Source organism: Notechis scutatus, chromosome 2 (genome assembly GCF_049901735.1).
Source record: "Notechis scutatus isolate UNSWTSFEM ecotype Mainland chromosome 2, rNotScu1.2, whole genome shotgun sequence".
Lineage (NCBI taxonomy): Eukaryota > Metazoa > Chordata > Lepidosauria > Squamata > Elapidae > Notechis > Notechis scutatus.
The window spans coordinates 222544313-222560726 of NC_142010.1; the positions used below are offsets into that span (position 1 = coordinate 222544313).

Genomic DNA, 16414 nt, shown 5'->3' on the forward strand with positions numbered 1-16414 from the left:
CAGCAATGGTAATGTTGAATAATTCATTTGAAGGGAGTTAATGGGAAGAAAAATCTGAGTCTTGGGGGGAAGGGAGAATCCCTTACGTTTTTCTGTAACATTCTGAACTAATAAGAGAAGATTATCAAATATTTTATATTGTATTAATCTGTAATGAAAATAACACAGGGTTCAGTATTAAATATATATATACATTTCTAAGGTGATGATGTTGAGACAAAGACATTCATATTTCTTTGTAAACATATTACAAGATAAAATGAGTTAATATGGAAGGAATATTAATCTAAAACCAGTGATTTTGATAAATTATTTTTTTAAACCTACATATGAAAATTAAAGTTAAAATGTATGTTCAAATATCAAAAGCCTCACTTGTGGTGTTACTTATTTTAGACTCTCCTTTTTGCTTCCCACACAAAATCCACAGCTTTGTGCTTTCTATTCTTAACATTAACAAGCATTCTGAATATTGGCTCATAAAACTAAACCTGCAGACCTCATCCGCTTTCCTAAGCAATAGGAAGGTATTTGAGCAAAAATATTCCTTACATAATTGGTAAAAGTTCAATAGGATAGAACAAACTTGGAAACCGTGTTTGTGATCAACTTTACGTGTTTTTATATGATCCTGAAATTTAATATGTGCTAGATTCTGGGTTCAAGAAAATAGCAACCTTTACTGTGTGATACAGATGGAGCTATTTTAAATGAATGACTTGAATTGATATGTGCCTTCTAATTGCCAGGCTGCATGCACTTCAGAGGTGGTATCCAGCAGGTTCTGACCAGTTCTGGAGAACTGGTAGCAGAAATTTTGAGTAGTTCAGAGAACTGGCAAATACCACCTCTGACTGGCCCCGCCCCCATCTCTTCTCTGCCTCCCGAGTCCCAGCTGATTGGCTGGGTTTTCTTTTGATGCCCTGCACAGGAGAATGGAGCTGGAAAGCAGGTTAGTGGGGTGGGGAGGGAATGTGGATTTTGCAGTAACCTTCCCTCAAGAGTGGGGAGGGAATGGAGATTTTACAGTATCCTTCCCCCGCCACGCCCACCAAGCCAGGCCCACAGAACCTGTAGTAAAAAAAATTTGAATCCCACCACTGATGTACTTGCTTGTCAAGTTCAATAGAATCTGGCTAAAAGTCCTTTTTGGCTGTTTATCTGGGACTACAGAAGCAATAGCAACAGCTAAGGTATAGCCAAGTCACAAATCAAAGGTTTAATTAGGGGACAGAAGCTGAATTATCAAAGCAAATCTTTTTACTTCTCTCTCTCTCTCTCTCTCTCCAATTGATGGAATGCAGATGTTCAGCATTTTTGGACACTCCCGAGGCCTCTCGTCCTGAAAGCCCATTGCCACTGATTTGAGCCTCCTAATCAGAGTCACATATCATTTCTAAGCATGGAGCAGTGGTGGGATTCATTTTTTTTTTACTACCAGTTCTGTGGGCATGGCTTGGTGGGCGTGATAGAGGAAGGATACTATAAAATCTCCAGTCACAGGTGGTATCTGACCTACTGGTTCTCCAGAACTGGTCAGAACCTGCTGAATACCATCTCTGGAATGGAGGCTCTGGCCTAGCCCAAAGGATGATCAGAATCACTCTTTCTGTTTCCTTCTGAAAGCTTGTGCTGATCAAATATATGGAAAGAAGGGTAAGGAAGTAGTTTTAGTGATAGGCAAAAGGAAGACTCACTTAATAAAAACGAAAGCCTTTGTCTGAAGTTGACACTAGTCCTCAAGCCAGATTATATTCATATTTTAAATATTTAATACCGGTAATAAAATATTTAATATAGCTTACAAAGTAATAAAAGAAGATGATATAAGAACAGGATGAAGGCTGAGTTGTAACAATGTTTGGTCTGGTGCCTAGGGGAAGGGAACCTTTGTTTTTAACCATGTTTTATTGTTTATTGTGAGTCACCTAGAGTTGTCATATGAGGGAGTCCTGGCCATATAAGTCTTGTAAATAAATAGCATAAATAAATAAATAAACAAAACTAAGATATAATTTTATAGAGACGGAAAGAACAAGACATTAAAATACTCAATTTATTCACAATAATGAGCAGAAAAATCATGACCAAGGCATGAATGGATCCTTTTTGTTTTTAAGAATTTTTCCCCACTTTTTAACCAGTAGATTCTAATTTATCTTCATCTTTTTTTGCTTTTAATAACTTTGTCACTTTCTTGATGACACCAACAAAAATCTTCCTTTTCCCAATTCTTGTTTTTTTCCAGTGAATTCACATGGTGGTCCCTTGGATCTGGGATCACACAGGGAAAGTGGCTTCTACACAGAAATGTTCCATTCAGCTTCATGGGTGTTTCAAGGGGATGATCCTAATGCAGATAATAACTTCAGATGTCTTAGCAAAAGGCCAGTCACTGGTAAGTTTAAAGGAGCATGATATGATAATGTCTTCAGAATAGGGCAAGTTAATGATTTTTGTCATTATCAATTGCAAGATACTATTGCTTATAAAAACAACGATAGATAGAAGATAGATAGATAGATAGATCTATGTCAGGAGGGATATAAAAAGACATTCAGGCATGTGATTTGAAGGGGATCTGTGAGAGATAAGAGGGAATAAAACAAAATCAAGATGGTAGCCAGGACTGCACAATCAAACTCCACTCTTTTTACATGAAATGCAATGGAAAAAAAACAATTAGAGTTCAGGGCCATCATCTTGACTATTGTTACAACCTTTTCAGACATTGTTGTAGAGTCCATATGTATAACCAGTTATTTACTTGAACCATGTACCTAAGTGTACCTTAAAAAGTTAAGTGTTTCAATGAAACACTATTGGGTATACTGTGTGTCTCATAAGAATGCAATCTCAATTACATTAAAGAAATGGTGGGATTGCCATCCCAGTAATGATTATTGTCCTTTTCTAATGAAGATATTAACATATTTGTTCTGTATCAAAATATAAGACTCTATAAGACCAAAGTTAAGTTGAGGCAAGTTTCATGTGAATAGGAAATTGGAAATTGGAAGCTAAGGATAATTTCTTAATAAACCTTAATCATAATCAATAATGAAATTAAAATAGAAAACATCACTCAGTTCTTTTTCTGCCCTGCCAGGCTTCAGCCAATGTACTCTTAGAATTATCAAAGCACCTTGTGATTACTATTTTATATTCTTGATTATTTCTTTGGATTTAATAATTTAATTAATGATTAAGATTTATTCATTGCTTTTTTTAAATCCATTTAATTGTAACTCCATAACAAGAAGTAGCCCATTCAGAATTATTTCTCATAGTCAACAAATGGCCCATAAAAATATGAACATGGGCATTTTACTTCACTTTTGTTTTCTTCGTTCTGTTTAGTTCGGGAGCGAACTGTGAGGATTCCTAAAGGAATGGGTGACTATCCTTGGGGATTCCGAATCCAGTTCTCAAACCCCATCTTGGTGACCGAAGTAGATTCCAGTAAGTGACATGATCATCCCCAAAGCTCACTTCCTTTGTGAAAAGATTCAAAGGAGTTTTAAACGATATGGTGTTTAAAATAGCCAGCAAAGAGATAGCAGGTGTTTCAACAATTCTGATTTTTTTTTTATTGTGATTACAATGAAGCATATTTTTTAGAATTCTATTGGATTTCTATAATACGGAGAAAATCTTGCTGTTACTCTTGCAAATAGACCTACCATTGTAATAAAAAAAATCCTTATGGGAACAGTTTTCTTCTTTTTTTCCACTCACTTATGGATGAATCATTCCTTGATTCTGACTTTCATTTAATCAAACTAAAAGGGTCAGCTCCTGCCTGAAGCAATTACTTCTCCTATGCTCTGCTTTATACCCTGCTAAAAAAAGATGATAATAATGACAAAAAAGGCCAGTGTGCCTTGGCAGTTAGGGGGAAAAAGTGGATTGCTTGTAGTTTTGCCTGTCTCTTTTTTGAATAAGATCATTTTTTAACACCTGACATCTTCTTGTGATAATTCAGTTTGACAGAACAAATGATTACTTGAATATCTGTCACCCTGACATGTATCTCTTTAGAAAATATTTGATATTGGGAGTATATCTTTCAGAGTCACCTGCTCTTTCTTCTCTTTTCCTTCCCCACATGAATTTAAAAATGTCCGTTTCAGGCTTACTTAATAGTTTGCCCACCAAACCTGATTTCAGGCCACTAGTTACACTTGTTTGGATTTATATGAAGTGTGGACATTATCCTTGCAAAAATTATTGTTTCTAGAAATGCACTTACATTCAGGTTTATTTGCTGCTAATAAATATTTGTAATTGCAGAAAATTGTAAATGAAGAAAAAGGATCTTGCTGGAGACTCATGCTTTACAGCAGGGGTGTCAAACTCACAGCCCACAGCCCGGATGCATCATGTACTGGCCACCCCCGTCCCCGTTTTAGTGAAGGGAAAAAAGTTGTGATATGTCACATAATGACAACATTACAACATGAGTTTTACGACACAGATAAGCAATCTATTACTTTCCAGATGTTTCGAGTTAATTCTGCATAAGTTGTAGATCAGGTATCTTATTCTTATTTCAGCATTACAATTACAATTTTGTAGGATACTGTTTCTTTGATGGAAACAGGTTGAAATCTAGTTCCTGACTGCACTATTGGTATTTATTTTCATTATCCACAGGTGCACCTGAAATATGTTGTGTGAAGAATTTTCTGTGGACTGTAAGAGTTTTATGGGTTGAGAAGCAATTTCAAAAGGCATTCACAAGTAAAACCCAGAGAAGTTCAGAAGTACAACATACTTTCTTTGACATTCCTTTCTGGCATTTTTAAAACTTTCTAAATGGCAGGAATGAATAAACCATGAGCCAGTTCCCTCAAAATGGCTTCTTTTCTCCAAACTGCAGTAAATGGAGATGGTGATAATAATAAAAGTTACCCCCCAAAAAACCTTCAAAAATATTGAAATGGCTTTGGAAATGTAATGTCAAATTTATGGATGTATCAGTCAAATGCAAGATATATTATTTGATGAGCTTTTATGAAAAGAGCAGAAGCTCCCAGAACTCCTGCACCTGTCATTTCTCTGCTAGCTTCTGATTTTTCTTTCCACTCCTTCAGAAAAGAGCTTTACACTGTTCAGATGCACTTTCTAAGGCACGGGGCATCAGAAAATTTAGAGTACTTGTATCAATTAAGGATTTCTGTGTTTGTGTTTTATGGAAGAAAATACTTCAGAATACATTATGACATTTAATTGTATGCTGGCAAGAGCTACAGAGGAAGAACGTTATTCTGAGAAACACTGAGGGATAATTCAAATCATAGTGACTTGATAGACCTGAATTGAACATATTTTCTACATTTTCTTCTGTCCCTAGCATGTCTTTACATAAAAGCAGGCTACATCCATCTGTACCACAGACATAATAGGGGTGGTGTTCTACTGGTTTGGCCCGGTTCTACCAAGTTGGTAGCAGTGATGAGCAGTGGAGACCCAACCAGTTCTGTCCACTGCTCTGCTGTTGAGCCCACCCGCCCACCCGGGCTCCCATACTCACTTTTATCTGTTGAATTTGAAGCGCAGCTGCTTTGTGCAGCACAGAAGAGTGCCGCGCAACAGTTGCTGAAGCAACTGGGATCGTGCAGGCTTGCAGGAGGTGAGTTAGAACGTCTCTGCGCCTGTGTGCAAATGCCGCTGCACCTGCGCAAAGTGCACATTTGGCGTACACTGCACGCAAAGTTTGTACACGCACACAAAGTGTGCCCACCAAGCCATGCCCACCAAACCAGTGGTAAAAATATTTGAATCCCACCACTGAGACATAATGTGCATGAATATTTAAGCTACTGATAATAATCCAGGGGATAATTTAGTACTTCTGGATCAGACATATTTTTATATGCTTTGAAATCCCACCAACTAGTTCTTTCCATAACAATTATTTTGAAGCTCTCAATTCTTCTAATGTTTGTTTAGCTCTGTGGGAATGCAAAGTGGTTAAGATATTAGATTAAGACTAGGTTCAATCGTATTCTCAGTCACTGACGCTCACTTGATGATTTTGTGTCAATCACTCTTAGCCCAGCTTACCTAACAGCACTGTTACTGTAGGGACAACAATTGTATTATAATCTTAGTCCAATTTATTATAGGGAATACTTGGAGAAGGGAAAGCTACACATGCTGCCTTGAGCTTCTGAAGAAATATCTGAGCATTTCCATAGAATGAACCATCAGGGCCCTCTGGCCTCAGAAATGCAATCTTGTTATCCTGCAACTACAGGTAGTCCTCAACGTATGACCATAATTGAGCCCAAAATTTCCATTGCTAAGCAAGACAATTGTTAAGTGATATTTCTTGCTCATGTTGTTAAGGGAATCACTGCAATTGTTAAGTTATTAAGTCATGGTTATTAAATGAATCTGTCTTCCCCATTAACTTAGCTGGTCAGAAGGTCACAAAAGGTTGATCACATGTCCCTGGGAAATTGCAACAGTCATAAATACCTGCCAGTTGCCATTTTGATCACATGACTAAGGGGATGGATGCTGCAATGGTTGTGTGAAAAAGGGTCATAAGTCACTTTTTTCAGTGCTGTTGTATCTTTGAACAGTCATTCAATGAATGGTTATAAGTTGAGGACTAACTATATTTGTTCTCCAATGAGTTGCCCAGCTCCTTCCAACTAAACATTAAAGGAAATCATAAAAAACCTGCAGTCAGAGCTTCACCTTCCCGTCTTCAACATTTTTATTTGATTTCACATCAAGCTAAAAACAAAAAAAAAGCAGAATCACAGATTACTTTTATTAATTCAGTTCACCTGTTATTTCTGGGCAATGTGTGAATTTCCTAACCAAGCACCCTGCCACAGATTAATAGAGTTGGAAGGGACTGTGCAGGTCATCTAGTCCAACCTTCCTCGCCCAAGCAGAAGACCCTACACCATTTCTGACAGATAGCCGTCCAGTCTCTTCTTGAAAACTTCCAGCAATTAAGCTCCCACAACTTCTGAAGGCCATTGGTTGATTGCTCTCAGTGTCAGAAAATTTCTCCTTTGTCTTCTAAGTATGTCTGTGAAATCTAGAGAGATTTCTGTAAATACAGCTTTAATTTGTACTTTGCCATAGGTTGAACATTGGAATATGGTAAAGAGCAATAACCTAGTAATATTAGGGAAATTCAAGAGGTATCCCTAGAAAAAAATAATCCCTTCTCTACTGCTCTTTTTCTTCTACCATTGCCTCTGCAATTCTTTTTTTAATGTGATAATATGATACCAGGATTGTATTACGGAGCCCATGGTTCATTGTTCATATTCTAGCCTTTTCAGATAATCAATGATGTCATTGTGTAATGACCTCATGCACTTAAAAATCAAGTGAATTCTGTTCAGGTTAGATTGCCTGTGAGTCTGACCTAATAAAAGAGGGGGGAGAGAATATAAATTACCTCCCACTATTCATTTTAATGAGCCTCAAGCGGAGAACCACAGACAGCAGTCTGCTTGACCCCAATATTAGACAAGTTCAACTTGGATTGCTTATGCAAAGCAAGGGAAAATCTTAGCCTTTTTCAACTTCTTGAGAAGTGGATTGCAGCAGTGGATGTAATGGGAAGGAGGTTGCCTTCCTTGTGTTGATACAGTATTAGCCAAATATTGCTAAATGCTGAGCATTTTTTTTTCGTTTTGTGGCAGATAGTACGGCAGAAGAAGCGGGCCTTCAGATTGGAGACATAGTGATGGCTGTCAATGGCACAGATGTCACTAGCATGCCTCATTCAGAGGCAGCAAACCTAGCAAGAAAAGGTAAGTCTGCTCAAAAATATGAACTTTTAACTGATGATTTGTAAATGGTGTGGAGACCCACAAGAATAAGAAATAATAGCTGCAGCACAGAGTGACAAAGTTTCATACAACTTTTTAAAAAAAAAACCTTGCTCAACATTAAAACTTTCATCTCATATTTCAGGAGACCACAGTCCTGAGGATTATTTTTTTTAAGTTTAAGACATATTGTAATGAATGCTGTTGTGATAGCATAAAGTTGAAATAAAAAGTCAAATCAAGGGGTAAAATGATGAGTTGGTTTTTCAGGCTGTGCTACTCGCCTATCAGGATATTTTAACACACCCAGTGAAGAGATCACAATCAGTACAAAAATCCTTGGTTTAGCTCTGACTGTGCTTACTCAAATTGGGGGCATTATCTTCTCAAAAATGACAAAATTGCACACTGTGCAAAAATAGAAAAAAAATTGAGGAGCATCTAACTCAACCATAAATATCAACATCAATAATAAATATTGGGCAGGCATCTTTTCTGCAACATCAAAGTACTACAAATATTAAGTCCCTGATTTTCTTACTATGTGCAGTATGACTAATCATATCCTTCAGTTTCCTTCAATTCAACACAAATTATTTTCGTCAGCCTTTTTTATTCTCAATGAAATACCATGAAGAAATTGCAGTTACGAGTCTTTCAGTTCTCTGCCTTCAAGCTGTCTGCCTTACAATAGTGGATAAGGTGCCATTGGATCATTTTTGGTTTGCCACTTCTCTAAGATTTTTGTCCTATCCACATTCCCGGTTCACGTACTTTCTAGAAATTCCTTATTTGTGGATCAGTTCTATGCTTGTCAAAATATGCTTTCTTTAGTCACACATGGAGCAGTCTACTAAGAGAAGAAGTAACTGATGAAAAGTTGTCAAGGAGAGATCCAACCTAGAATTAAGAAGAAATTTCCTGACAGTAAGAATAATCAATCAATGAAACAGCTTTCCTTCAAAAGGTGTGGGTGCTCCATCAGTACAGATTTTTTTAAGAAGAAATTGGACAGACATTTGTCTAAAATTTGTCTCCTGCTTGGGCAGGGAGTTGGACTATAAGACCTCCATGGTCTCTTCCAACTCTGTTATTCTGTATTCTGCTATTAGTTCTTAGCCAAAAGCCAGAAATACCCAGTCAAATTATTACAACAGAATGTTTTACATAATGCTTAGGAGTCTATTTGTGGGGTTCTCACCATTTTAGGATAACATGAAAATAGGAATTGTCTGTAGACAAGCCAGGTTGCTCTATTCAATTGAGAATTTAATTAATGACACAAGCAATTGGATAACTAGGCTGCTGCTTTCTTAGGCTTCTAGCTAGAAGAGATGTGGTAGTACCGTATTTTATTTATTTATTAGATTTTTGTGCTGCCCATCTCATGTATAGGCATCTCTGGGTATCTTACAAACATTAAAAGTGGTAAACATTAAAATAATAAACAATAAATAACAATAATAACCATTAGAATAAAAGATGGTAAGAAGAGGAGCATGAAGTACATGCAGTCTTCTCTTAATTTGATAGCCTCCAAAGTGATGCATCCCCATTAGGGGCCCCATACAAAATGGCAGAACCAGTTCTACATTCCCTTATGGAAGGTCAGGAGAATTGGTACAGATCTAACTTTGGAGGATATGATTTCCAAGGGGCAGAAGCCATAGTAGACCTCATAGTAGACCTCATAGTAGATGAAATTAGCCATAGTAGACCTCATAGTAGATGAAATTGTTTGACTGATGGCTTCCACAATATGCCCTTTCTGCTGGCATGAGTGGGGCAGACCAATCCCACTGGACTGAGATGTTATTCATAATGGAAAGGTATATTATCCATAAAAACACAAGAAGATGTGTTCAAGGCCATATAGATTGCTCTTAACCTATCTGACTTCTCAGTTCAGTTGGATTGTTAATTCAGTGCTATTCAATACAGGTCTTCCTCGACTTATGACATTTATGGATCCTGCCCATTTATGTTGGAAGTCAAGGACTATATTAAATGAAGCACATAACTAATGACCTCCTCTGTTCCTGCTTTCCCCAATACATTCATTAAACGAATGCATGAGGCATTAGGTAGAGCATGGGGTGACTCAGGGATGGGAGAAACTGAGGAAGGCCTAGTGCAGGCATTGGCACTCCCAGGAGGCCTCGCCCACCCTCTAAGATACCCCATGCCCTGCTTCCTGCCCCCCACTCCCTTGCTATGTCACGTGGCATAAAGAAGAAAAAATCCAATCTCTTTTGCTTCCATTATAATCCTTTCATCTCCAGCCAGGATAAACTAGTACAATTTCTTCTTAGCCCTGCCAGCGCTAGTTTTATGCTGATGGCACTAAAAAGATATCGTAGTGGTTTTTCCTGGCTGGGGAGGAAAGCATAGCTATGGAAACAAAAAAGATTGGATTTCTTCTTTGCTCTACAGCCCAAGACTAGCGTAAAGTTAGCGATGTTAGAGCAAAGAAGAAAATTGATCTCTTTTGCTTCCATTGCAATGTTTTCTTCTCCAGCCAGCATAAACTACTATGATTTCTTCTTAGCTCCACTGGCACTAATTTTATGCTGTTCGAGCTAAGAAGAAATCCAATCTCTTTTGTTTCCATGGCAATCCTTTCCTCCCTAGCCAGGGTAAACCACTATGATTTCTTCTTAGTGCCACTAGTGTAAAACTAGCACCACTGGAGCTAAGAAGAAATGCTGACTAGAGAGGAAGGGATTTCAAGGGAAGCAAAATAATGCATAGAACCCAGTGTATTGGCAAAGGAGACTAACATACTATGTTCTGGTGGCCTCCAAGGACCTGGCTGGACAAGATGGAAGGAAAAGAGATGGGTGAGTGTGCTGCAGCATCTCTGCAGTCAGTCGTAAGGGCGAATGACTGTGGCTGGGGGGAGAACTGCAAAATTTGTAACTTTGAAACATGTTAGTATTTAGCATTTAGGGTGTGCGTTGAAACTTCAAATGTTTGTTGAATGGATAGTTGTACCTGTTTAAAATTAGAGGAAAAATCAGTTTGAATTCATCTGAATCAAATCTCCAAAGTTGGAATAGCCTTAGCAAATATATATATATTTGAGATGCCATTGCCTTAAGCAGTGCACCACCATTTAAATACTTAAATGGTGCGCCACAGTGGTGCAATGGTTACAGTGCAGTACTGCAGGCTACTTCTGCTGACTGCCAGCTGACTGCAATTTGACAGTTCAAATCTCACCAGGCTCAAAGCTGACTCATCCTTCCATGGTGAGTAAAATGAGGACCCAAATTGTTGTGGGAAATATGCTGATTCTGTAAACTGCTTGGAGAGGGTTGTAAAGTATGGTAAAGTGATATATAAGTCTAAGTGCTATTTCTATTGCTAAACACAAGTAACTTTACATTGCAGTTCATTAACTCTTGTTTTTTTGAGATTTCCGTCCCCCAAATTGCAACAGGCAAGGAACATACCAAAGAGAGTTTAGAGAACATCAGCTGCCATTTCTATTGTCAGGGAAGTTGAAATTGCCATAAATACTGTATATCTCGTATCTATAAAACTCTTGAGAGAACAAAGTTATTTTTGAATAATATAATTCTGGTGCACTGAAAAAGCTGACTTTGACAATTAGGACAGATTTAGACACATGGTGACTGATGTGATAATATGGTAGTAATGATCCAAGAGGAAAATGTGAATTAGATTTTTTTAACAAAGTATTTTTCTGTATGTGCCAGTGATTACTATTGTTACCTTCCTACAGAATCACCTATATCTAGGCCAAATGTCAGACAGAAAGAGCACATTTAGGATTCAGAGAGATGAGACTTGAAAAGAGTGTCCAAGACATCAATCTACTATTTACGTCTGGTATTTTCTCTGGAGGAAAATTCATCGTTGGCTGAATTAATGCATTAGCTCTTAGCAATTCGGCCAACAAAAAAAGTTTTTCTGATAGTAAGAAAAAAAGGGTTCTTTGCCACCAGCAGAAACACAATAACATTCATATTAATATGAATTTTAGGGTATATTTAAAATTCAAACTATTTTTGGGTGAGGGCTAATTATACCCAAGGGATCTTAGTAACAGTAACGCTGTTTTGACAGAGATAAAAATATTTAGCAAATGCCAGTTATTTCTCAAGATACTGAGAAATTTATTTTAGTATATACCAATTTTTTAATTGTGGTGATGGAATTCACACTCTTCTCTAGAAAAACTAGAATTCTTTTTCTAATTATTAAGAGGAAGTTTGAGAATTCTCTGCTCTTGTTCACTGAATGTGAATGATACGAGCTCTTTTCCACCAGCAGAAGCACAGTAACATTCATATTAATATGTAATTTATTTTACATATTAGTCAAACTATTCTTGGGTATTGCTATTCAAAAACCATTTCAAACAAGAACTGAGATTCTGTCAAGGTTCCTGCTCCTCTTATTGGAATGACAAAAGCACATTTGATTGGAAGTTCTGTGTGTGAATTTTGACAGCACAATGCTATTTTGGTCAAACCCTATACACATAAGTACAGTACTGCAGACATGGCAGGACTGTGTTTAAAAGAATAATTTCCATATGACAGTCAAAGACACTCAAATTATATTTAGAGACACTTAGAGGCAGTCTTAGAAATATTCAAACATATATAGCAATTGTCATTTTTTAATCTCATGAATTAAAAAAATATCTATTACAATATGTAAAATATTTGGGGGAGGTAGGTTTGTAAAATGTGTGAAACACTGAAGCAGTTTGCTTACACATCCAACAGCTGGATCTTTTGGAAGGCTCAGCATGATGAGTTTGAAGATTTTTTCCAAGGTTGTCAGCACACACCTGTACCTGTATAGATAAGATAACTCTTCTACTAAGAATGCTGGCACAATGCAGGAACTATGCAGGAAGTTCTAGGAGATGACATGAAAAACCCCTCAAAACAGCCATATAGAGATGAAGCTTCTTCAATATTTGAGGAAAGGAACTTTAGTCATAGTAATTCATTTTGTTAAGAACCCCTTTAAGTGATTGATCTGCTGTTAAAATATTTTTTTATTTTTACTTTCTATCAGATGCTGTTGGACCAGGCCAGCAAAATAATGTTCCATATAAATAACTGACTATAAAAGCAAATATTTCTGTTTGCAATAATCGTTATTAACTCCATTACACACCAAACATCTTTCCCTAACTAAAGCCAGTCTTTAATTAAACATGCCATTCACATTCATGCCAATACATTCCATTGTTCTCTATTCTGACCTTCTAAATAAATTGATTAGAGATACCAAGTTGAATAAGGCACTTAGAGAATATAGCAGATAACATAAATCAAAAGGAGGAGGAGGATCACCCTGTCATAATTTCTATTACTCAAAGTTCAAGGTTGCAGCCTTCATCAGAGAAGAATGCTGCAGAATGATTGCAAGCCAGAGAAGTTTTGAGACACTGTATTTAGGTTGGATCTATAGGAAACATTAATATAAATAATGCATCAACAGCAATAAAAAGTTGGACAAGTACAGAGAAATATGACGTTTTCTAATAACAGGCTCATTCTGCTGCCTTATTACTATTATTATAGAAAATGCTATCTGTATCACTAACTTTGTTTGTTTCATATTGTATAGTTTGTTTGTTTCATATTGTATAGTTGTTTCATATTGTATAGACGCTATTCTAGGGAATAGCGTCTTTTTGTACATAATAAATCAGTGTCAATATGTTGATCGTTACCAATTTTTTTTATAAATATTAGATTTTTGAAAGCAGTTGAAGTTTTTATAGGAATAAAATGCAATAAATCTGTTTTGACAAGGCATTTTCTCAACATTTAGAGCTTTAGAGTAAAACTTTAGTATACATTTTCTATTATGTGCAATAGAAGAATCTGTTTTTTAATTTGCTATTATATACTCAAACATTTCAGGTCCTGATATCTTGAACTTATTGGTGGGTTCTGATATCAGTCGTTGCCCCAACATCCCTCGTCCAACATGTCGAGGATACCTCCACAAGCGGACCTACTCTGGAATCCTGAAGGGCTGGAGAAAGAGGTGGTTTGTATTAAAGCATGACGGTTACCTGTATTATTACAAAAACAAAAAGGTAAGAAAAGTGAAAACTTACTATCTACAATGCAAGGGTTTCAAGAGATTTAATATAGATCTACATTGTATCAAATAGACACTTAGCATATGTAAGACACTGTATAAAAAAGCATAAATGGTTTTTTGGAACAGGTTCTCCTAAAGATCTAGTTTTATTTAATACAGATGAAATTTTAGCATGCACTCGGTGTTCACATGCACGGAAACTTCTCATAATACCCAATTGGTATGGTATACCCATACCAATTAAATTATATACTGTGTTTAGGTACAAAACGAGGTTATCTTGAGTGCAGGATGCTCCGCTTTCATTATCTGTCATACCAATTTCAAAAGTATTGGGTAAAAAACTCTAATATATTTTTAAAAAATTATCTTAAGAGTAGATAATACTATGTTAGATCAAATATCAGTGTTAAACAATTTCTTATATTTCTTTTGAGACACTCTTGAGATACATATACTTATTAAAGATTTACTTAAAAGTATAGGTTGTTTATTAAATGAATTAACCTACCACAGACTCCATTATACAGCTGAAAGTTTTAATATGCTTGCCTGCTGTTTTGGTTTAATAGAATGAATGTTAAACCAAATCTGTTTTGTTCTTTTTATTGTTGTTGCACTCAACAGCAAGCACAATGTTACAAACTTAATAATTCAGATTGGCTTGAATATACATGCAAATTGGTTCAAGGGTACAAGTTAAAAAGATTTTTTTTCTTACACCTACAGATATACAATACTATTTCCTTTTGGGATGTTATGCAAAAATGCAGGAAGAAATTAAGAGTTAGCAAAAGAAATTGAGAAACACTTTAGTTAAAAGAAATTTAACTAAATCTAGTTTACACCAACACTATTAGCTATATCTCTCCATAACTTTCTGTCTTAGTAAATAATTTTCACTGGGTCCATACGCTGGTTCATATATTCATTTTTAAAACCTCATCTTTTTATGAACTTCATCCAGTCCTGACTTTCTACTCATTCCATTCCTCTCAACTTATTTATTCTTTCTTCATACCCTAGTTAAGTATCAAAGCCACAGAAATAGAGTCATACTCCTCTGGTTGATCTCTCTTAACAAATCAACTAGTAAACTAGTAAAATCCCCATCTCACTCTACTTGCTCTAATATTTTTCCATTTATAACTTGAACTTATTTCTTTTTGATACATTATTTTTCAGATGCATTATTTTTATTGCAACAAACATTATATTTATGTTGTGGATGCTTCACTTCCATCATATATTACTTTTATTCCATATAGCAAAAAAACTTCAGTACCACATTCGTACATGCCATTCTAGAATCATATACTTTTTTTTGTAAATTAACAGATACCACATTTTTTCATACATTCATACCTTCCTCACTGACCTGTTGAAAAGCAAAAATCTGGCCTGTACTGCACTTTCAAATTTTGTGCATTTTATTTCTCGGCTTCTTCTGATATTGCCAACATCTTTCCAGGTATACTTAACAAGGTAATCATTGCATGATTTTTGCACTCTTCTTAATTTTTCTCTTTTCATATGTTCTCTTTTCATATGTTCTCTTTTTATATGTTCTCTTTTCATTGTTAGGCACGAATGCAATCTTAACACACACTTTCAACAAATTTCCCAACCACTACAACCATGTATTACCATAGTTTTTCCAGTTTCACCATCCTCCCTTGCAACCTTACCTATTTTTTAAATTCTTATAGGATTTTTGATTTTCAAATATCCCTGTAATTTCAGTGTTCCTCTATATCTCTGACATCTATGTTTCAATCATCCACAACAAAGCAAAACTTTGTACTTCTTGCAATTTGCTGTAGCATTCCTATGATCCTACCATGGTGGAAACTCTTATTTCTGACAGAATCCTGAAGCTATTAAAACCACACATTTCTGTGTTGATCTCCTGGAAGAGGCTTCATAGTAAACAAAGAAATAAATTACAGTAGAGTATAAAATCATAATTACATCCAGGGTACATCTACAATATATGTGTTATCTTTTTCAGTATCTCATCCCTAATTTTAGCCTACAGTTTCCATGCCTTCATAACCTTAATTGTTATTTGGAATTCAGAATATCAAAAGTGAGTCAAATTTTGTTCCAAATGTATAAATGACTCTGAATCTTTTTCACTGTTGAATCTTTCACATTTCCTCATTCAGGGCTTTTTCTTTTCATCGTGAATAACGTGTTAGAGAAACTAGGTCTTGCATTTACTTGAAAATGGTATTCCAATAAGATTAAAGGGGTTACATCTTACCAACTCAGACAGAATTCTGTATCTTCTATTACAGTGATATGAATAATAATGATGCAAATCAAACCAACATATCCTATTCCTATCCTTTTTTGAACTTCAATTTGGTGGCTCAAGGAGAAAAGCCTTGTTTTCATTTTAATATCTGATTATCTACTTATCTGATTTATTCCAAATTTCAAACCATAAAATCTGATTTAAAAAGAACCATATCTAAACTATGATTAACTAATAAATATGG

At 35.9% G+C, this 16414-nt stretch overlaps 1 protein-coding gene across 3 annotated transcripts in view; it reads left to right on the top strand.

The window, feature by feature from the left end:
• LOC113414213 (uncharacterized) overlaps window positions 1–16414 on the top strand; it is a 62681-nt gene that overhangs the window by 16975 nt on the left and 29292 nt on the right. For all 3 annotated transcript variants that reach the window (XM_087958120.1, XM_087958122.1, XM_087958121.1), the window contains exons 4-7: window positions 2247–2398; window positions 3361–3462; window positions 7680–7790; window positions 13724–13902. In XM_087958120.1, coding sequence (XP_087814246.1) covers window positions 2247–2398; window positions 3361–3462; window positions 7680–7790; window positions 13724–13902 — 544 coding nt within the window. The remainder of the gene's footprint in view (window positions 1–2246; window positions 2399–3360; window positions 3463–7679; window positions 7791–13723; window positions 13903–16414) is intronic.